The sequence below is a fragment of the Bufo bufo genome, chromosome 4, assembly GCF_905171765.1.
Source record: "Bufo bufo chromosome 4, aBufBuf1.1, whole genome shotgun sequence".
Taxonomy (NCBI): domain Eukaryota; kingdom Metazoa; phylum Chordata; class Amphibia; order Anura; family Bufonidae; genus Bufo; species Bufo bufo.
The window spans coordinates 511,902,823-511,925,129 of NC_053392.1; the positions used below are offsets into that span (position 1 = coordinate 511,902,823).

General features: G+C 45.8%; 1 protein-coding gene across 1 annotated transcript in view; it reads left to right on the top strand.

Annotated features, from left to right (window-relative positions):
- The window catches only part of CFAP61 (cilia and flagella associated protein 61), a 320,844-nt gene that overhangs the window by 230,852 nt on the left and 67,685 nt on the right, over positions 1-22,307 (top strand). Inside the window, exon 25 of the mRNA XM_040429693.1 lies at positions 225-430. Coding sequence (XP_040285627.1) covers positions 225-430 — 206 coding nt within the window. The remainder of the gene's footprint in view (positions 1-224; positions 431-22,307) is intronic.

The window sequence follows — 22,307 nt, forward strand, 5'->3', positions numbered from 1 at the left end:
ATGAATGGAGCGGTAACACACAAGCACAAGACTCCCTATTCTGTGGATAGGGATAAGGGCACAACTCCTATAAGCATAGTGGCTCAGATTTACTAATCCTATAGTTGAGGTAGGCTTAACCGGCTGTCTAGACCTGCACCAGATTTATCACAGCGCCTCAGGCATTTTATGAGCATCAAGCTGTACATGTAACAATCCAATACCTTTTTACAATGACATTTCAGGGACAAGAAATCATAACTGGCAAAGCAATTAATGGAGATTACTTCCGGCTGCACATCAACCAGTACAGTATGGTGGAAGCTATAACCTGTTTATCTCTGAAGCCTTTTCCTGCATCCAATCTCATATGTCTGTACGGACAGCACGAACGGCTTCTGAATAACCTATGCTCTCGTTTTAAAGAAGGACTCATCCAAGACCTCTACAGGTAAGACACTAAACTATGCTACATTATTCATACCTTTATAATACCATACATGCTCTCATACACCACTTTCCACATGCGTACATGGATGCAAACATTCTAGCCAGCTTACAGATGTGGTGCCGAGTCTTGGAGTCACTTCTGCAAGTCCACCTCTCCAGCTCTGATTGATACCATCAAGTTCATCGAAGGTGCCTCTAAAATGTTGTGCATGCACAGTAGCTCCTAATTCCCCTTTGCTTGTGCTGACATGCGCGGTGAGCTGAGGTGTATACACCTTGGCTTCAGAAACTCACTATGCATGTGCCAGAAACCGCGCAGGTGACGGAGACACCGTAGCATCGCAGGCAACAGACCCATCCACCTGTGTAAGTGTAACACAGTCCTTCTGTCAGGATAAGCAAGGGGAATTAGGAGCTACTGCCATGTGCAAGATTTCAGTGGTGCCGGCGATGACGCGGATGTCAGTCAGACCTGGAGGGTGGACTTGCAGTGGTGACTCCATTATTTGGCAATTACAAGGAGATGCCCCAGTGGTATAATATTGGATTCTCACTTTATGGATTACCTGATATCCACTGGGACTTCGTATTTTTCCTTCATCGTTAGGTGAAGGGTTATGCATGTCGGAAAAAGGCTGTTGCTGACCCGAAACGCGTCACATATATGTATCTGATGTGGCAATAAACCAAGAAGCATCACTACAACTACAGTGAGTGCCGGTCTATTTTCTTCACTATTCCACGGGACGCTCTCACTAGACGCGAGCACCACACAGCACATCTGAAGTGACAACTGAACAATACACAGTATGCCTGTTGGATACTGTCACTACTCTTTATGGTTTATGGTCCAAGTGGATTCCCGAACTTTGCAACTATGCATCCAGCGTATAACCTATTGTTTGCATTAACTCTTCAGTGTGCTGCATGCTTCTTCTTTCTGCACACGACTGTTCCGCAAACCGCAGATCCGCAAAAACGGAAGCCGCCCGTGTGCCTTCCGCAATTTGCCCCAGGTGTCTTGTGTTTTATCCTAGTGGCAACCACCCAGTGAAGTGAGTTAACTGGAGTTTTACTCTGGATTGTTTTAATCCTAACATTTAATAGAATATGTGTCTTAAAGGGGTTCTGCACTTTCATTTAACTGATGATCTATCCTCTGGATAGATCATCAGCCTCTGATCGGCCGGGGTCCGACACCCAGGCCCCCCGCCGATCAGCTGTTTGAGAAGGCAGCGGCGCTCCAGCAGCGCCGCGGCCTTCTCACTGTTTACCGCTGGGCCGCCGGCCCACTGACGTCACGACTAGTATCAACTAGCATGGGCGGGGCTAAGCTCTGTTCACTTGAATGGAGCTTAGCCCCGCCCACGCTAGTTGATACTAGTCGTGACGTCAGTGGGCCGGCAGCCCGGCGGTAAACAGTGAGAAGGCGGCTGCGCTGCTGGAACGCCGCTGCCTTCTCAAACAGCTGATCGGCGGGGGTCCTGGGTGTCGGACCCCCGCCGATCAGAAGCTGATGATCTATCCAGAGGATAAATCATCAGTTAAATGAAAGTGCAGAACCCCTTTAAGTTCTTTTTACATTATTATTGTGGTTCTAATCTGAACATTTGGCACCTTCTAAGTATTTTTTACTACCACCACTATCACTGTATCTCTTTGTACTTTGTCGGGGATAAACCACTCTACCCGAACTATTGTCAATCCTGTCTCCTGGGCTACCACAAATTATTCTCCTATGGTTGCGTAGAGAGTGGCACTTTCACTTTTGTTTATTTTTGCATTGTTCCATCCTACAAGCTTGGTAGTCCGTAAGCGCCGTTTGTGACGTTTATTTCCTGACTCTCAAGTTTCAATTATCTTTACCTGATCACCAAGTGTATAGCTGTGCTAACACTATCTCCAGCTGCCTTGTCCACCTTCCCGCAACCCTCCTGCTTTATCTCTTTTACTCTTCTAATTTCCTTCCGCTACCAGTCTTTGGCGCCTCTGGTTTAACACTACCCTCGTGATTCTATCAACCCAGGTAGCATTTGTTAACCTCCTCCTCTTTTTTTCTTTCTTTTTTTTACGTGTCCACTGTATCCCACTAGTGACAGTGACCCAAGCAGAGTGCGTACTGTTAATAACCACCCTCTGTTTTCTATCACTGAGACAGTTACTTACCCACATACAGACATTTTCTCTCAGTCCAAGCATTCTCATTTTGTATACTAACCTTTTATGTGGTACAGTGTCAAATGCTTTGGAGAGGTCAAGATATATGACATCCATTGACTCACCATGATCAAGTCTAGAACTTATCTCCGAAAATTAGTTTGACATGACTGATTCCTCAGTGTTATTCGCTTATTTTCATTGAGATATTCAAGGAGAGCATTTCTTAGAAAACCTTCAAACAATTTACCCACAACAGATGTTAAACCTCCTGACCTATAGCTTTTGGGCTTTTTGACCTCTTTTTGAATATTGGAACCACATTTGCTAAATGCTAATCCTGTGGAAAGCTCCTTGTTATTATAGAGCCCTTAAATATCACAAATAAGGGTCTGCCTATGACATTACTATTTATCTGTTTAATACGCCACTACAATTCTTCCTGGGTCAAATAGGCCACCTTTAATGGGGAGTTTGTTTGATACTGTCACTACTCTTTATGGTTTATTGTCCAAGTGGATTCACGGACTTTGCAACTCTGCATCCAGCTTATAACCTACTGTTTGCATTAACTCTTCAGTGTGCTGCATGCTTTGTCTTTCTCTTTAGGCAACAATGATATATATTGCAATGATATTCCTCATAATAAATACTGGAACTCAGAACCTGACAATCCTCATTATAAGTCAATGACAAAGCCACAACTGCTCCTAAGGTAGTTTTTAGTCTAGGCTCGTGTGGAACATCCATTGTGTGGCCTAAATATGGCTTTCTTGGTGCACAGGCGACAAAGTAGAAAATATTGAACTATTTCCTTGAGTATCTATACCGACCATCAGATGAGATACAATAGAAGATGGTGACATTTCCTTTGCTGCTTTGATACCTGCTTCTATGAAAAGGTTTCTTTAGATGCATTGATTTGTTGTTTGAGCTAAAAAAAGAAAGCTGAAATATGAAGTCATTTTGCTTTCCATTTTGTCCTGCATGCATCATTGATAAAAGCATCCAGTCCATGGCGGAGAAGAGCCAGAGCATCCCTCTGCATTCATAATCATGTGCATTCCTGGGCACTTCCAAGTATGCATAAAAAAATCTTTCACTGGGTAAATTGGGTTGACTTGACTTTACTCTGTTTTACCAGGTAGGTTTACACTGCAAATTTTTGCTTGCGTTGCTGTATATGGTGTATCTGGTGAACCTGAAACAAAAGAGTAATAAGCTCTCGTTGAAGGACTCTATGTGCACCTTTGCAACCATATCTTTATTGCCCCAATGGGCCATTTTTTCCACTGCCTCATTTGCTAAAAGTTGTTTCTTTTAGAGGGTAGAGTCCTGACCAAGTTTTCACCCCCAGTAAAAGAGGAGATGATCCCAACAGGGCTCCCTCTTGCCCTGGGCCCCATAGGAGTCACATAGTCTGCCACTATGGTAGTTACGCCCCTTGGTTAAGTGGTTCCTCAAGTTAGGGTACTTTCACACTAGCGGCAGGGGACTCTGGCAGGCTGTTCCGATGGGTGAACAGCCTGTCGGATCCGTCCTGCCGCTGGTTCACGTGTGCCCCCTGCCGCTCTATCCCCATTGACTACAATGGGGGCGGGAGCGGAGTCCCGGCGGCAGCAGGGCAGCACTCGCTGAGAGGCAGCCAGACTAAAAGTACTACATGCAGTACTTTTAGTTCATCTGCCTCTCGGCGTGCGCTGCCGCCGGAACTCCGCCCCCGCCCCCATTACTGTCAATTGGTACGGAGCGGCAGTCCGGGGGCACACGTGAACTAGCGGCAGGACGGATCCGACAGACTGTTCACCTGCCAGAACAGCCTGCTGGAGTCCCCTGCCACTAGTGTGAAACTAGCCTTAGGGCTCTTTCACACTTGCGTTATTGTCTTCCGGCATAGAGTTCCGTCGTCGGGACTCTATGCCGGAAGAATACTGATCAGGATTATCCTAATGCATTCTGAATGGAGAGTAATCCGTTCAGGATGCATCAGGATGTCTTCAGTTCCGGTACGGAACGTTTTTTGGCCGGAGAAAATACCGCAGCATGCTGCGCTTTTTGCTCCGGCCAAAAATCCTGAAGACTTGCCGCAAGGCCGGATCCGGGATCAATGCCCATTGAAAGGCATTGATCCGGATCCGGCCTTAAGCTAAACGTCGTTTCGGCGCATTGCCGGACCCGACGTTTAGCTTTTTCTGAATAGTTACCATGGCTACCGGGACGCTAAAGTCCTGACAGCCATGGTAAGTGTAGCGGGGAGCAGGGGAGCAGCATACTTACCGTCCGTGCGGCTCCCCGGGCGCTCCAGAGTGACGTCAGGGCGCCCCAAGCGCATGGATCACGTGATCACATGGATCACGTCATCCATGCGCATGGGGCGCTCTGACGTCATTCTGGAGCGCCCGGGGAGCCGCACGGACTGTAAGTATACCGCTCCCCCGCTCCCCGCTCCTACTATGGCAACCAGGACTTTAATAGCGTCCTGGGTGCCATAGTAACACTGAAAGCATTTGGAAGACGGTTCCGTCTTCAAATGCTTTCAGTACACTTGCGTTGTTACGGATCCGGCAGGCACCTCCGGCAACGGAAGTGCATGCCGGATCCCAACAACGCAAGTGTGAAAGAGGCCTTACAATATTAATTGGTTCCAGAAAGACCTTTGTATGTTGAAACTATTGCAACTTGAGTAATCGGTTCCAAAGCCCCAAAATGTCATCCAGGATAAGAGAAAATAAAGATTTAAGACAAATAAGCAGATAACTAAGACAGATAAAACAAATCCTTAAATATAACAGTCAGGAGTAGCTGCTAACTAGCAACAAATATAGGTATTTTACCAGAGAAGTGACCTTGATTGGTTGGATCTGAGTCTAAGGCATTGTATGTTGAGTCTAGTTGCAACTTACGATGGACCAGGACAGACCATTGTATGTTGAAAATATTGTATCCTGAAGCCATTGTATCTTGAGGGATCACTCTACTGTGCTTTGTTGCCGTCATTGGCTCTGTATATAGAAACAAATTGGCACAAAAACGCATGTGTAGAAAACTTACCTAGGCACAGAGATCTTATATTTTTAGAAAACATTAAGTTTGCATGTTTTCCCTGTCTTTGTATGGATTTCCTCCGGGTACTCCAGTTTCCACCTAAACACCAAAAAGTGATACTGAGAGGCTAGATTGGGAGTTCCCCTGGGGATACTGAGTGACATGAATGTCTGTAAAGCGCTGAGAAATTTGTTTACCTCTATATAAGCAAGAGAAGCAAGAGAGAGAACCTATATACTAGTATTGATCCATTTATATTCATGTTACCACATGCCTAAAGCCTTCTTATGGTGCAGATGAACTGTCGCTTTAAAGCTTCATAGATTCTACACAAGCCATGTTGGGCCGGGAAAGGCTCTATCAACTAAAATGGGGTCTGGACTCTGGAGCTAAGTGGCATAAGGCAGAAGAAAACACTTTGAAATCATTTTATGTTTCTAAGAAATCTTTAACAAAGAGCTAGAAAAAAAATAGAAGACTTTTTTTTTTTTTGTCCAAGACTGTCTTTTGTGGTCACCAGTGTCATCATGCCGAACCTCCCTAGGACAAGGATTGTAAGTGCTACTTACAAGTCAATAGCTAGACGTGATAACATGCATTACCCAGCTACTCATGTACTCGTCTCTCTTGGCAGTCAAGCACGCTGACCTTCTGGGAAGCAGTAATGCTTCAAAGCATTTTGAAACAAACACTACCATGAGCGGGAGGAGAAAGATGAAAGGAGCTCCAGAGATATTCATTTGAAATATTAATAAATAGGTGACATTGTACTACTGTCATACTACAGCGTAGTGCTCCGCTATAAGGCGGAATGCTTTATGATATATGTTTCAGTAGACATTAGCTCTTATAACATTAGAAATAAGTATGAATGGAGAGGGGAGCACTCAAAAGAAAAGAGCTGATATACTATGTATTATATAAAACCAGGTTTTATCCATGAGTGGTGATTGATGAAAATGCCTTTCCATTGTTCATACATGCATTAGGGAAGACAACAATGTAGTAGCATTTTTATAGCAGTGTGTATGTATTGTGGCAGGCGCAGCACTATGAAGTGCCTTTTGCACTGTGGCATTAGAAGAATTTTGGTATCTCTGACTTTTAGTCTAACCAGACTGTCTATTACTCTGTAATTCCTCTAGCGCCGTTCTGTGGAAACAGTAGGTTTAAAGAGCACACCAAATGCTTGAAATAACTTCTTTATTAACTTCAACTTTTCTTCATAGAACACTGCCGCCTCCGCAGCAGATAGTCCATGTACATAACACATGTTGAAAATATATCACAAATGGCGGTATGATTAAGATGGTGGTTCAACTGTTCAATCTTGTCATTCAACATACAATGGTGGATATATTTCTCTCTTCAGTATCTGTACTCTCTCTTTAAGTTATTTAAGCACTTTGTGATCTCTTTGAGGTATATCTGAGGTCTAACTAATAGTTCTACTTACAGTATGCAGTTAGCAGTGACTATTTGAAGATTGGTTGAGTATGATCTGGTATGGTTGTATGCAATTTGGATTGCAATATGGAATCTGAATCCTTGCAATTGTATGCTTGCAGTTTGTAGCTTGCAATTTGCTATTTGGATGGTTGCAATTGGTGGAACTGTAAGTAAACACATATATATCTAGTCCAGTATACAGTTCTAAATACAATACTAACAATATGAACATTATATAACTGTTTTAACTACCTATTTTGGCCTCTTGTTCCCATAAAACTCAGCTCTCAGTGGAGTGAATGTCTCTTCAGCTCCTGTCTCTGGTGAATAATGATTCTAGCAGCAGGAGCTGGGGGAATTCCCAGACAGGCTGTGTGAGAAGCTGGCTGTGATTGGTCTAGACTTCTGCCCAGCAACAACAGATTAACACTATACTTTCTTTTGTTTATGCTGTGTCACTGAGCTTACCTTTCATTACAAAATGAATCTTAAATGCATATTATATTTTTCTGCTTCTGTGAACACAAAATATAACAGTTATATGACATCCAAAACATGATGTCACAGTAAATAACTCTTTTGTCTTTAACACAGAAACATAGGAACTGTATTAAGGCTATTGGAAGGTCTAACTGTATACACATATAAGGTATACTAGCAACCTAGGACAATTCTTAGCTGGCCAGCTACATGTATGTGTGTGTGTGTGTGTATATATATATATATATATATATATATTGTAGGAAGGTGCAAGGGTCCGTCATTGATGGAAGGTATTTGTCACCGAGGTTCCTGGCCTCGGTGAGGTAAGAGCCAGTAGATTAAGTGTCAGCGGCAGCTACTGCTGATTGACACTGTTTGCTGTTTAGTATGGCTGCAAAGCCGATCCGGGACGGCTTTTACTAAAGTAGCCAAAGTGCTGGGTGGGTGGCTTCTCCCCACGCTCCAGGCCAGGTCTTGATTTGGGATATAAAAGCACAGGAATCACTGTCAGGTGGTGTGGATTATCCTCCATCTGACAGGGAATCTGTGGAGTCTCTGTGTTTTGAGATCTAAGGATGTGTGCCGTGCTAAAGGGCTGAGAGCCGCATTGCTGGGAAGCAGGCCCCTAAAGCATGTTGTGGACTGCTGCTGACAAAACAAGGTGAATGTTTTTTTGTTCTGTGGACTTGTCATGGTGTGAATGAACACTAAGACGAAGAACTGTCATTTTGTTTATGTGTGAATAAACACTGAACTGTTTAAGTTAAAGACTTTGTTTTTGCCTCTGTACTGCGTCTGCTAATCTGCCTACCAGAGCAAATCCCCACCAATGGTTGGTGGATGCAGGCAAACGGAGTGAGGCAGGCCTGAAGGCCGAAAAGTTTTTGTTTTTCCTGTGCACCAGTGTATGTCCTATATTAAGCCGGCAAGGTTACGACCCGTGTCCCCTGACAAAATGGAGGCAGTCGTGAAAGCCCTCGTTTAGGCCAACTTGCAGCAGCAGCAAACTAACCAGCTGCTATTACAGCATGTGATGGCGTTGCAAGTGGCAGAAGTGGCCTAGAACGTCCACGATGCCCGGAAAGCTGTCCGTGCGGCGATCCCAAAGATGACCCCCTCGGATGACGTCGAGACCTATCTGGCAGTATTCGAAATGGTGGCCGTGAGGGAAAAGTTACTCCGAGAAAAGTAGGCTGAGGTTGTCGCTCAGTTCCTGGCATCTGGACACCAGCAAGTGTTTTTCGATCTACCCGATGATCAAGCGGCCGACTACCCGACCGTAAAAGGTGAGATCCTGGCAAGACTGGGGGTGAATGTATTGGTCCGGGCCCAGCGGGTGCTTCAGTGGGAATTTAACCTGGCTGAACTCTCCAGACTGCAGTATTATGACCTGCTACACCAGTTTAAAAAGTGGCTGCAGGCTGACGTACTGACTCCCACTGCTATGCTGAACCGTCTGTTGGCGGATGTGTTCTGGAGGGCTTTGCCGTACCCCCTCCAGCACTGGATTGGCCAGGGGTCTCCTGGTAATGCCTTAGAGATGGTCGAACTGGTGGAGCGCTATGAGGCCACCAGAAATCTACAGGGGGTTCTTTTGGGAGGGGGCCAGTCAAACCCCGGAAATCTCCACCCCAGACCCGGCGACTGGTGCCAACAAATTCCACCCGGGACGTACACCCTGGAGACCCAGCCCAAGGGGTCTGCTGGCGGTGTCAGGAGCCTGGACACATAAGGGCCGACTGTCCCCATTGGGGTGAACCCATGGATACCAACTATGGCTTCCGCCACTCATTGTATGCCAAGAAGCTGTGTGCCACAGGTACCTCCGAGACTATATAGACAATAGCCACCTGTGCCAGGTGGAAGATACCCTATCAGTAGCACTGCTGGATTCAGGGAGCCTGGTGTCCCTGGTAAGAGCTGCCCTGGTGCATTTAAAGGACTATCCCACAGCCCTGGTCTCTCTATCAATGGTGACTGGCAGGTGGACTCACCTGTCGCCACAAAATTATAGTATGAACTAATAATTGGGAGAGACTTCCCCGGTTTCCCGTCACTGTGGCCTGAGGCGAGAGTCACCAATACACATGAGACAGGGATAACTCTAGCAGAGTGGCCCGGCTCAGGGGGGACACCAGAACCCTGGGAACCTGAGACCGAAGGGCCAGTGGTAGGGGTGACCGCCACTTTGGTGGAAGAGGGGGAGACAACCCCGCTAAGTGTGATTGTAGTAGATGTGGAGGACTTGCCGCCGGGTCCGGATTTGGCAGACCTCAACATCTCTGGAGATAATTTTTGGTACAGCACAGCGCCAGGACCCGACTCTTTCTTGAGCCTGGGAAAATGTGGTAGTAGTTGAGGGTAAGCCGCAACAACCCGGGTTGAGGGTGAGCCGCAACTGCTGCTACTCTCCCTAGGAGTGGCTGTACTGTAAAGATGACTGCAAGAGCACAGCGCGCACTGTTCAATGAGGTAAAGAAGAATCCTAGAGTGTCAGCTAAAGACTTACAAAAGTCTCTGGCATATGCTAACATCCCTGTTAGCGAATCTACGACACGTAAAACACTAAACAAGAATGGATTTCATGGGAGGATACCACAGAAGAAGCCACTGCTGTCCAAAAACAACATTGCTGCACGTTTACAGTTTGCACAAGAGCACCTGGATGTTCCACAGCAGTACTGGCAAAATATTCTGTGGACAGATAAAACCGAAGTTGAGTTGTTTGGAAGAAACACACAACACTATGTGTGGAGAAAAAGAGGCACATCACACCAACATCAAAACCTCATCCCAACTGTGAAGTATGGTGGTGGGGGCATCATGGTTTGGGGCTGGACGGATTGCTATCATCGAAGGAAAAATGAATTTCCAAGTTTATCAAGACATTTTGAAGGAGAACTTAAGGCCATCTGTCCACCAGCTGAAGCTCAACAAAAGAAAATACACCTTCTGGAGTGGCCCAGTAAGAGTCCTGACCTCAACCCAATTGAGATGCTGTGGCATGACCTCAAGAAAGCGATTCACACCAGACATCCCAAGAATATTGCTGAACTGAAACAGTTCTGTAAAGAGGAATGGTCAAGAATTACTCCTGACCGTTGTGCACGTCTGATCTGCAACTACAGGAAACGTTTGGTTAAAGTTATTGTCGCGACCATGGTCATGGTCGTGACTCAGGATCCGCATGCAGTTGCCTGCGGTTTGGTTTTATTGTCAAATTGGTGAGGGCTGCTGGTATGTTGCCTCATGTGTGGTTGCTGCTGGTAACATGGTTGTACTTGGCAGTATAGCAGCCTGAGCTGTTGCTGGGCAGCTTGCTGTCAAGTGCATGCGGTAACTCCTGGTTGTGTGTGTGTATGTTATGCACTTTGTATGTCTGGTGTGCACAAGGTTTATGTAGGTGTGCACTGTGACACTTCCCTTCACTGTGGCTGCCCGTGGCAACGTTTGGTATGGTGTACATGTGGTGGCAGTGTCCCGGCCTTCAGGCTGACTCCCAGGACATGGTTGCCACGCATGTCGTTGCCTGCTGTAACAGCTGCAGTGTGATGTCCATTTGGACACTTTCTCCTTTAAGTGGTTGTCTTCCCTTCCCTGGTGTGAGAAGGGTTAATTCCCTTCTGTGTGTGTGAACACTGGGTGTGTCTGTGTGGGTGTGGCTACTTGGGCTATAAAGCCTCAGTGGAGACCTGAAGCTGAGAGGTACTCCAGCCTTGTTTGTAAGCTGGAGGCACCCTCCGGGTTTATACCATCTGCCACTGAGAGCCACCCTTGTGGTCATAAATCTTGTTTGATGTGATGAAGATGTGTCTGTTGTATGTTTATTATTGCAGCTTATGGTCCTGGGTTCCTGTGTGATGTGTGTTGTGTGTTGTGTCCGTTTCTGTGTTAGGACAGCAGCACTTGCGCATGGGTTCCAGGCTTTGTGTCTGTGGCAGGTGGGTGTTGTGCTTATGGCATTTACCTGCCACTGCCATGAGTTGTATATGTTCCGCTTTATTGTAGCCTGGCCTGTGAGACTCCTGTTCCTCCGTGTCTAGGAGGAACAGGTCGTCTTACCCTGCTCCTAGTTTTAGGGATCTGCGGAGGGTTACTAGGGATCCGAGGTTCCGGAGCATGAGCCCTCCTACCTTCAAGGTCGGCTCATGCAGCTAGGAGTCAGGGTCAGATTAGGGATGCATTAGGAGGTGACCTGCTCCCTAATTCTGTGTTCCTGGCCAAGCAGCGACCACCATCTTCCGTCATCGCACGGCTGAGGGTTTCCCCCATCCTCAGCCGTGACCATATGACCACAGTCGCTTCTCACCTGGCGTCTTCCCTCGAAAGAGGGTGAAGCATGCATCGCCATATGCTTATGGAGTGCATGCGCGTTCTCCGGAGGGAGAGCGTTGTGGGGGTATCGCCGTTGACGGCGCGGTGAGTGGCTTTTCCCCACCATCCCTTCACCGTGTTCTGTTTTGGCGTCCCCTTATTTTTATTCTCTCACCGTGGTGTTTTTTGGTGTGAGGTTGCACGCCTTCGAAAGAGGGTGCAGCATGTATGGCCTGCCGTTTTCGGCATACATGCGCGTTCTCCGGAGGGAGAGCGTTATGGGGTTCACCGTTTACGGCGCGGTTGGTGGCTTATTCCCCGCCACCTTGCTAACCGTGTCCGTGTTGGTGACCCCTCGTCCCTCTCAGGGTTCCTTGCTCTGGTCGTCTGCTGGCAGCATTCCGTTGGTGTTCCGGCGGTGTGCTGGTTTGGAGTGGCTGTTGGCAGCGACCTGGAGTAGGAACGTTTTCCTGAGTTGGACGCGGTGTCCAGTGTCTCTCCTCCAGACTTCTTTGGTGGCTGGCTGCCTGAGACCTAGGTGACGGACCAGGTAGGTTGGTGGCAGTGCTGGAGGGAGATACGGGTACCTGTCTGGCAGTGCCTACAGTTGCTCTTTTCTTCAGTCTGCTTTGGTGGCTGACTACCTGGGACCGTTGTGTCGGTCCAGGTTTGTTGGCGGCAGTCCTTGAGGGAGACACTGGTGGTTTTCAGGCATTGCCCCTTCTCCCATCCCTGTTCTTAGTTCCTCACTATTTTTCATTTTTTTTTGGTGAGGGGGGCTTTGAGGGGTGGGAGTGTCACGACCATGGTCATGGTCGTGACTCAGGATCCGCATGCAGTTGCCTGCGGTTTGGTTTTATTGTCAACCACATGGGGAGGGCTGCTGGTATGTTGCCTCATGTGTGGTTGCTGCTGGTAACATGGTTGTACTTGGCAGTATAGCAGCCTGAGCTGTTGCTGGGCAGCTTGCTGTCAAGTGCATGCGGTAACTCCTGGTTGTGTGTGTGTATGTTATGCACTTTGTATGTCTGGTGTGCACGAGGTTTATATAGGTGTGCACTGTGACACTTCCCTTCACTGTGGCTGCCCGTGGCAACGTTTGGTATGGTGTACATGTGGTGGCAGTGTCCCGGCCTTCAGGCTGACTCCCAGGACATGGTTGCCACGCATGTCGTTGCCTGCTGTAACAGCTGCAGTGTGATGTCCATTTGGACACTTTCTCCTTTAAGTGGTTGTCTTCCCTTCCCTGGTGTGAGAAGGGTTAATTCCCTTCTGTGTGTGTGAACACTGGGTGTGTCTGTGTGGGTGTGGCTACTTGGGCTATATAGCCTCAGTGGAGACCTGAAGCTGAGAGGTACTCCAGCCTTGTTTGTAAGCTGGAGGCACCCTCCGGGTTTATACCATCTGCCACTGAGAGCCACCCTTGTGGTCATAAATCTTGTTTGATGTGATGAAGATGTGTCTGTTGTATGTTTATTATTGCAGCTTATGGTCCTGGGTTCCTGTGTGATGTGTGTTGTGTGTTGTGTGCGTTTCTGTGTTAGGACAGCAGCACTTGCGCATGGGTTCCAGGCTTTGTGTCTGTGGCAGGTGGGTGTTGTGCTTATGGCATTTACCTGCCACTGCCATGAGTTGTATATGTTCCGCTTTATTGTAGCCTGGCCTGTGAGACTCCTGTTCCTCCGTTTCTAGGAGGAACAAGTCGTCTTACCCTGCTCCTAGCTTTAGGGATCTGCGGAGGGTTACTAGGGATCCGAGGTTCCGTAGCATGAGCCCTCCTACCTTCAAGGTCGGCTCATGCAGCTAGGAGTCAGGGTCAGATTAGGGATGCGTTAGGAGGTGACCTGCTCCCTAATTCTGTGTTCCTGGCCAAGCAGCGACCACCATCTTCCGTCATCGCACGGCTGAGGCTTTCCCCCATCCTCAGCCGTGACAGTTATTGCTGCCAAAGGAAGTTAAACCAGTTATTAAATCCAAGGGTTCACATACTTTTTCCACCTGCACTGTGAATGTTTACATGGTGTGTTCAATAAAAACATGGTAACATTTAATTATTTGTGTGTTATTAGTTTAAGCAGACTGTGATTGTCTATTGTTGTGACTTAGATGAAGATCAGATCACATTTTATGACCAATTTGTGCAGAAATCCATATAATTCCAAAGGGTTCACATACTTTTTCTTTTAACTGTGTATGTACAGTACAGACCAAAAGTTTGGACACACCTTCTCATTCAAAGAGTTTTCTTTATTTTCATGACTATGAAAATTGTAGATTCACACTGAAGGCATCAAAACTATGAATTAACACATGTGGAATTACAAACCGGATTCCAAAAAAGTTGGGACACTATACAAATCGTGAATAAAAACTAAATGCAATGATGTGGAGGTGCCAACTTCTAATATTTTATTCAGAATAGAACATAAATCACGGAACAAAAGTTTAAACTGAGAAAATGTACAATTTTAACGGAAAAATATGTTGAATCAGAATTTCATGGTGTCAACAAATCCCCAAAAAGTTGGGACAAGGCCATTTTCACCACTGTGTGGCATCTCTCCTTCTTCTTACAACACTCAACAGACGTCTGGGGACCGAGGAGACCAGTTTTAGAAATAGGAATGCTCTCCCATTCTTGTCTAATACAGGCCTCTAACTGTTCAATCGTCTTGGGCCTTCTTTGTTGCACCTTCCTCTTTATGATGCGCCAAATGTTCTCTATAGGTGAAAGATCTGGACTGCAGACTGGCCATTTCAGTACCCGGATCCTTCTCCTACGCAGCCATGATGTTGTGATTGATGCAGAATATGGCCTGGCATTATCTTGTTGAAAAATGCAGGGTCTTCCCTGAAAGAGATGACGTCTGGATGGGAGCATATGTTGTTCTAGAACCTGAATATATTTTTCTGCATTGATGGTGCCTTTCCTGCCCATGCCACACGCACTCATGCAACCCCATACCATCAGAGATGCAGGCTTCTGAACTGAGCGTTGATAACAACTTGGGTTGTCCTTGTCCTCTTTGGTCCGGATGACATGGCGTCCCAGATTTCCAAAAAGAACTTTGAATCGTGACTCGTCTGACCACAGAACAGTCTTCCATTTTGCCACACTCCATTTTAAATGATCCCTGGCCCAGTGAAAACGCCAGATCTTGCTTAGAAATGGCTTCTTCTTTGCACTGTAGAGTTTCAGCTGGCAACGGCGGATGGCACGGTGGATTGTGTTCACTGACAATGGTTTCTGGAAGTATTCCTGGGCCCATTCTGTGATTTCCTTTACAGTAGCATTCCTGTTTGTGGTGCAGTGTCATTTAAGGGCCCGGAGATCACGGGCATCCAGTATGGTTTTACGGCCTTGACCCTTGCACACAGAGATTGTTCCAGATTCTATGAATCTTCGGATGATGTTATGCACAGTTGATGATGATAGATGCAAAGTCTTTGCAATTTTTCGCTGGGTAACACCTTTCTGATATTGCTCCACTATCTTTCTGCGCAACATTGTGGGAATTGGTGATCCTCTACCCATCTTGGCTTCTGAGAGACACTGGTTTTCACTTCACAGGTTCGCCCTGTCAGGTTTAATAAGTGGGATTTCTTGCCTTATAAATGGGGTTGGGACCATCAGTTGCGTTGAGGAGAAGTCAGGTGGATACACAGCTGATAGTCCTACTGAATAGACTGTTAGCTGCTTTTTTCTTGCCATAATACAAATTCTAACAGTCTATTCAGTAGGACTATCAGCTGTGTATCCACCTGACTTCTCCTCAACGCAACTGATGGTCCCAACCCCATTTATAAGGCAAGAAATCCCACTTATTAAACCTGACAGGGCACACCTGTGAAGTGAAAACCATTTCAGGGGACTACCTCTTGAAGCTCATCAAGAGAATGCCAAGAGTGTGCAAAGCAGTAATCAAAGCAAAAGGTGGCTACTTTGAAGAACCTAGAATATGACATATTTTCAGTTGTTTCATACTTGTTTGTTATGTATATAATTCCACATGTGTTAATTCATAGTTTTGATGCTTTCATAGTCATGAAAATAAAGAAAACTCTTTGAATGAGAAGGTGTGTACAAACTTTTGGTCTGTACTGTGTATATATATATATATATATATATATATATATATATATATATATACGGTAAATATATATATACACTGCTCAAAAAAATAAAGGGAACACAAAAATAACACATCCTAGATCTGAGTTAATTAAATATTCTTCTGAAATACTTTGTTCTTTACATAGTTGAATGTGCTGACAACAAAATCACACAAAAATTTGAAAAATGGAAATCAAATTTTTCAACCCATGGAGGTCTGGATTTGGAGTCACACTCAAAATTAAAGTGGAAAAACACACTACAGGCTGATCCAACTTTGATGTAATGTCCTTAAAACAAGTCAAAATGAGGCTCAGTAGTGTGTGTGGCCTCCACGTGCCTGTATGACCTCCCTACAACGCCTGTGCATGCTCCTGATGAGGTGGCAGACTGTCTCCTGAAGGATCTCCTCCCAGACCTGGACTAAAGCATCTGCCAACTCCTGGACAGTCTGTGGTGCAACGTGACGTTGGTGGATAGAGCGAGACATGATGTCCCAGATGTGCTCAATTGGATTAAGGTCTGGGGAACAGGCGGGCCAGTCCATAGCATCAATGCCTTCGTCTTGCAGGAACTGCTGACACACTCCAGCCACATGAGGTCTAGCATTGTCTTGCATTAGGAGGAACCCAGGGCCAACCGCACCAGCATATGGTCTCATAAGGGGTCTGAGGATCTCATCTCGGTACCTAATGGCAGTCAGGCTACCTCTGGCGAGCACATGGAGGGCTGTGCGGCCCTCCAAAGAAATGCAACCCCACACCATTACTGACCCAATGCCAAACCGGTCATGCTGGAGGATGTTGCAGGCAGCAGAACATTCTCCACGGCGTCTCCAGACTCTGTCACGTCTGTCACATGTGCTCAGTGTGAACCTGCTTTCATCCGTGAAGAGCACAGGGCGCCAGTGGCGAATTTGCCAATCTTGGTGTTCTCTGGCAAATGCCAAACGTCCTGCACGGTGTTGGGCTGTAAGCACAACCCCCACCTGTGGACGTCGGGCCCTCATATCACCCTCATGGAGTCTGTTTCTGACCGTTTGAGCAGACACATGCACATTTGTGGCCTGCTGGAGGTCATTTTTCAGGGCTCTGGCAGTGCTCCTCCTTTTCCTCCTTGCACAAAGGCGGAGGTAGCGGTCCTGCTGCTGGGTTGTTGCCCTCCTACAGCCTCCTCCATGTCTCCTGATGTACTGGCCTGTCTCCTGGTAGCGCCTCCATGCTCTGGACACTACGCTGACAGACACAGCAAACCTTCTTGCCACAGCTCGCATTGATGTGCCATCCTGAATAAGCTGCACTACCTGAGCCACTTGTGTGGGTTGTAGACTCCGTCTCCTGCTACCACTAGAGTAAAAGCACCGCCAGCATTCAAAAGTGACCAAAACATCAGCCAGGAAGCATAGGAACTGAGAAGTGGTCTGTGGTCACCACCTGCAGAACCACTCCTTTATTGGGGGTGTCTTGCTAATTGCCTATAATTTCCACCTGTTGTCTATCCCATTTGCACAACAGCATGTGAAATTGATTGTCACTCAGTGTTGCTTCCTAAGTGGACAGTTTGATTTCACAGAAGTGTGATTGACTTGGAGTTACATTGTGTTGTTTAAGTGTTCCCTTTATTTTTTTGAGCAGTGTATATATATATATATATATATATATATATATAATATTCTTATCTATATCCTTTAAACATATGCTCTATGGTACAGTTATATTAAAGGGAATCTGTCACAATTTTTATGGTGTCCTAACTAAGGGCAACATAAATTAGTGACAGATCTACATGGCAAAATACTGGGTCACTTTCTTTAGTTAATCAAGCCATTTTGCCAAAATCTTGTATTGAACAGCTCCAGCGCATGCCAATGAATCCCCATATTCATGAGCTCATGGCTGCCCCGCTCACCTGCTGCTGATTCATATGGAAATATGTCAATCAGAGGCAGGTGGGCAGGGAGAGCCGCAAGCTCATGAATATGTGGACTCATTGGCATGTGCTGGAGCTGTTAGGAATTAAAAGAGAAGGCAGCTGAAAACTGGTGACTGATTCCCTTTAAAGGGCATCTGTCAGCAGATTTGTACCTATGACACTGGCTGACCTGTTCCATGTGCGCTAGGCAGCTGAAGACATCTATGTTGGTCTCATGTTCATATGTGCCTGCATTACTGAGAAAAATTAAAATGTATATACGCAAATGAGGCTCTACTTTCTCTGAAACTGCTGTGCCTTCTCTACTTTCACGTCTTCGCTACTACTAAACTGAAAACATGGCGCCTGCTCGCACGTGCAGTAGGCTTCATTAAGCCGTTTCCTGTCATTAAAGCCTTTAGATGCCATTAAGTGAGATCAAGGCATCTAATGGGTGAAAAACCCGGAAGCGCGAGCTTCTTTCCGGCATAGTCTGCAGCCAGTGAGGATGCCGGTAATTGATTTCAATGATTGTTCAGAATTTTTTTTTTTATTGGATTTTGTAGGATCAAATACGAGCTTCAAACTCATTAAAAACGTAAAAAAAAAAACCTCAAAACTCAAAATATAAAAGTTTAAATCACCACCCTTTCCGTAGAAATAAATAAATAAATACATAAATAGCAAAAAGTATAAACATCATGTGTATCACCGGGACCGAAAACGCCCATACTATTAAAATATTAAAATGTTTTTCCAATACGGCCAGTGGCGTAATGGCCAATTTGCCATTTTTTCATCGCTTCTCTTACCCAAATTTTTTTTAATAAAATGTGATCAGTCACACACACTCCAGTTGTTATCAATAAAAACTACAGATTTTTCCGAAAAAAATGCCCCCACACAGCTCAGTAGATATAACTATAAAAAAGTTATGAGGGTCAGAATATGTGATGTAAAAAAAAAAAAGATCTTCTCAAAGTTTATTTTTTATTTTTTGCACTATTTAGACATTAAAAACCTATACATACAGTTGAAACCAGAAGTTCACATACACTATATAAAAATACACATACCGTATTTTTCGCCCTATAAGACGCACCGGCCATAAGACGCAGCTAGGTTTTTGAGGAGGAAAATAAGAAAAAATATATTTTTAACCAAAAGGTGTGCTTTTGGTGGGTTTTGAACTAATGGTGGTCTGTGCATGACACTATTATGGGTGATCTGTGGATGACGCACTGTTATGGAGGGGATGTGTGGATGGCACTGTTATGGGGGGGGATCTGTGGATGGCACTGTTAGGGGGGATCTGTAGATGGCACTGTTATGGGGGGATCTGTGGATGGCACTGTTATGGGGGGTGATCTGTGGATGGCACTGTTATGGAGGGGGATCTGTGGATGGCACTGTTATGGAGGGGGATCTGTGGATGGCACTGTTATGGAGGGGGATCTGTGGATGGCACTGTTATGGGGGGTGGATCTGTGGATGGCACTGCTATATATGTGTCACCCACAGAGCCCCCACCCCATAACAGTGCCATATCCCTTACCCCATAATAGTGGCATCCACAGATGCCCTAATATACCATAGCTAAACCTGTGGGAGGGCGGAGGGAGGAGGGGCCAGTGTCATGCAAATGCGGTGGGGCCGGTGCGGTCACTGTACTCCGGCCCCACCGCTCACTCACTTCCTTAATGCCTAAACATTTTATAATAATAGCTTTAATTGACGTTCCGATCCCCAGCCCCATCTGTACTACCGTACTTACTAAATGTCCTGTAGCAGGCAGAGCAGGGCGGGCGGCCGGAACTCACTGATGTCACGTGACGTGCCTGCGCCGCCTACTTTATGAATGAAGTAGGCGGCGCAGGCACGTGACATCAGTGAGTTCCGGCCGCCCGCCCTGCTCTGCCTGCTACAGGACATTTAGTAAGTACGGTAGTACAGATGGGGCTGGGGATCGGAACGTCAATTAAAGCTATTATTATAAAATGTTTAAGCAATAAAGCAGTGAGTGAGCGGCGGGGCCGGAGTACAGTGACCACACCGCCCCGCCGCATTTGCATGACAATGGCCCCTCCTCCCTCCCCCCTCCAGCTGATACATCGCAGTCTGCGATGTAAAATGGCAGCATTCGCCCCATAAGATGCAGGGGCATTTCCCCCCCACTTTTTTGGGGGGAGAGTGCGTCTTATGGGGCAAAGAATACGGTATGCATATTTTTCTCAATATCTGACATGAAATCAGAATAAACCTTTCCTGTTTTTGGCCAATTAGGATTACCATAATTATTATTATTTGCCAAATGCCAGAATAATGAGAGAGAGAGAGAATGTTTTAAGGCATTTTTATTACTTTCTGCAATGTCAAAAGTTTACATATACTAAGATTACTCTGCCCGCACTGGTTTGATGTGCCCGCACTGGTTTGATGTGATAGGGGAGCAATCCCGAATAGACCAAGATATTCGGGAATTTTGGGACCTTAATGTAGGATCGGCACATATTCACTATGTGTGGGACGCTTTGAAGGCTCATATAAGGGGCTTATACTTTAGTAAAATTAATAGGTTCAGAACGGAAGTACGGCGCAGGGAACAACAATTGACAGACTTAATAAGGAGTTTACGCGCCGCATTAATTGACTCCTATACGGAGCAATCTATTAAACAGTTAAAAGAGGCCAATTTACAGCTTAAGACGCTCCTTTATAAAAAAAAGCACAACATAAGCTCCTATTTCAAGGCCAGAATCGTTTCTGCGAATCTGGTAAAACGGGTAGGTTTCTGGCTCGCTTGGTGGCAAACCAGAGGGAGTCTACCAGTATAAGAGAAATTAGGAACTTACAGGGTGCTGGGGTGAACTCTGCAGAGGAGATAAGGGAGGAATTTACTCTACCCTCTATAAATCTGAGTCTATGTTTAGTCGCACCGTTATGGATCAATATCTTCAAAAATTAGAGCTCCCCCAGTTATGTTCTCAAGATAGAGAGCGCTTGGACTCCCCTATTCTGTTAGAGGAACTCCAGGCGACTCTTCCCTCTCTAAAATATAAATCAGCCCCTGGATCAGATGGATTGCCGTTTGATCTATATAGGTACCACGCTAGCGCACTCTTGCCGATCCTGCTTCTAGTCCTGAATGAATCTCGCGCATGCTGTTCTTTACCTCCATCATTTGGGGAAGCAGTGATTATTTTGGTCTTGAAAAAGGACAAAGATCCGTGTGATATGGGATCATATAGACCCATATATGATATGGGATCATATAGACCCATATCACTCCTGAATACGGATTATAAGATTTTTGCCAAAATTTTGTCTAATCGTCTAAAGAGGGTTATAGCGGGTTTGGTACACCCCAATCAGACGGGCTTTATTCCGGGACGGCAAATACAGATGAGTCTATATAGGGTTTATTTGAATCTGTCTGTTGGGGGTAGTATAGACCACTCCATTCTGTCTTTGGACGCCGCAAAGGCGTTTGACAGGATGGAGTGGCCTTTTTTGTGGGCTACAATGTCCCATTTTGGCATTGGGAATCCCTTTTTGGAAATGACTCAAATGCTATATGCACATCCTGTTGCATGTATTAGTGTCAATGGTATTAGATCTTCCCCCGTTACGATGCAAAGAGGGATGCGACAGGGTTACCCCCTCTCTCCTCTCCTCTTCGCTCTCTTTATTGAACCATTGGCTTCTCGGATTCGCTTGGATAGCCGTATAGACGGTTTTGGAGTAGCGGGAGCGGGCGATAAAATAAGTCTATATGCCGATGACGTGATTCTGTTCCTGGACCAGGGGTGGAAAATTCTCCCGTACGTCATAGAGGTAATAGAAGATTATGGTAAACTATCAGGCTATAGAATCAACTGGTCAAAATCATCGCTCCTCCCGCTAAACCGGAAAGCTGTAGACGAGGGGAGGCGAGTCCGTGTTTTGGTCCCCAATGACACTTTAGATTATTTGGGGGTTAAGATTGGGCTCCCTATAAATAGGTTTTATGATCTTAATCTGGCCCCGGTTCTGAATAAAGTCAGGGACAAAATCTGCGCTTGGCGGAAGCTGATACTGGCACAGACGGATCGAATAGCTCTGATTAAAATGATTATCCTCCCGATAGTTTTATTTCCGTTGTGTGCCTCCCCCATCTGGATAGAAGATATTTTCTTACATAGGTTAGAGGCTATGATCAATGATTTAATTTGGGGAAGGAAGAGGGTTCGCATAAAGCAGAGATATCTATGGTTGTCGGAGGCAGATGGTGGGTTGTCATTACCCTTTTTTCAAGGTTATTATTTGTGTGCACAGATTCAGCGTTGTTGCTGTTCTAAGGGGAGCTTACTTTCACGATATTTGACAAAACTTTTTGATAAACCAGTTGATAATATTTTTGTATGGT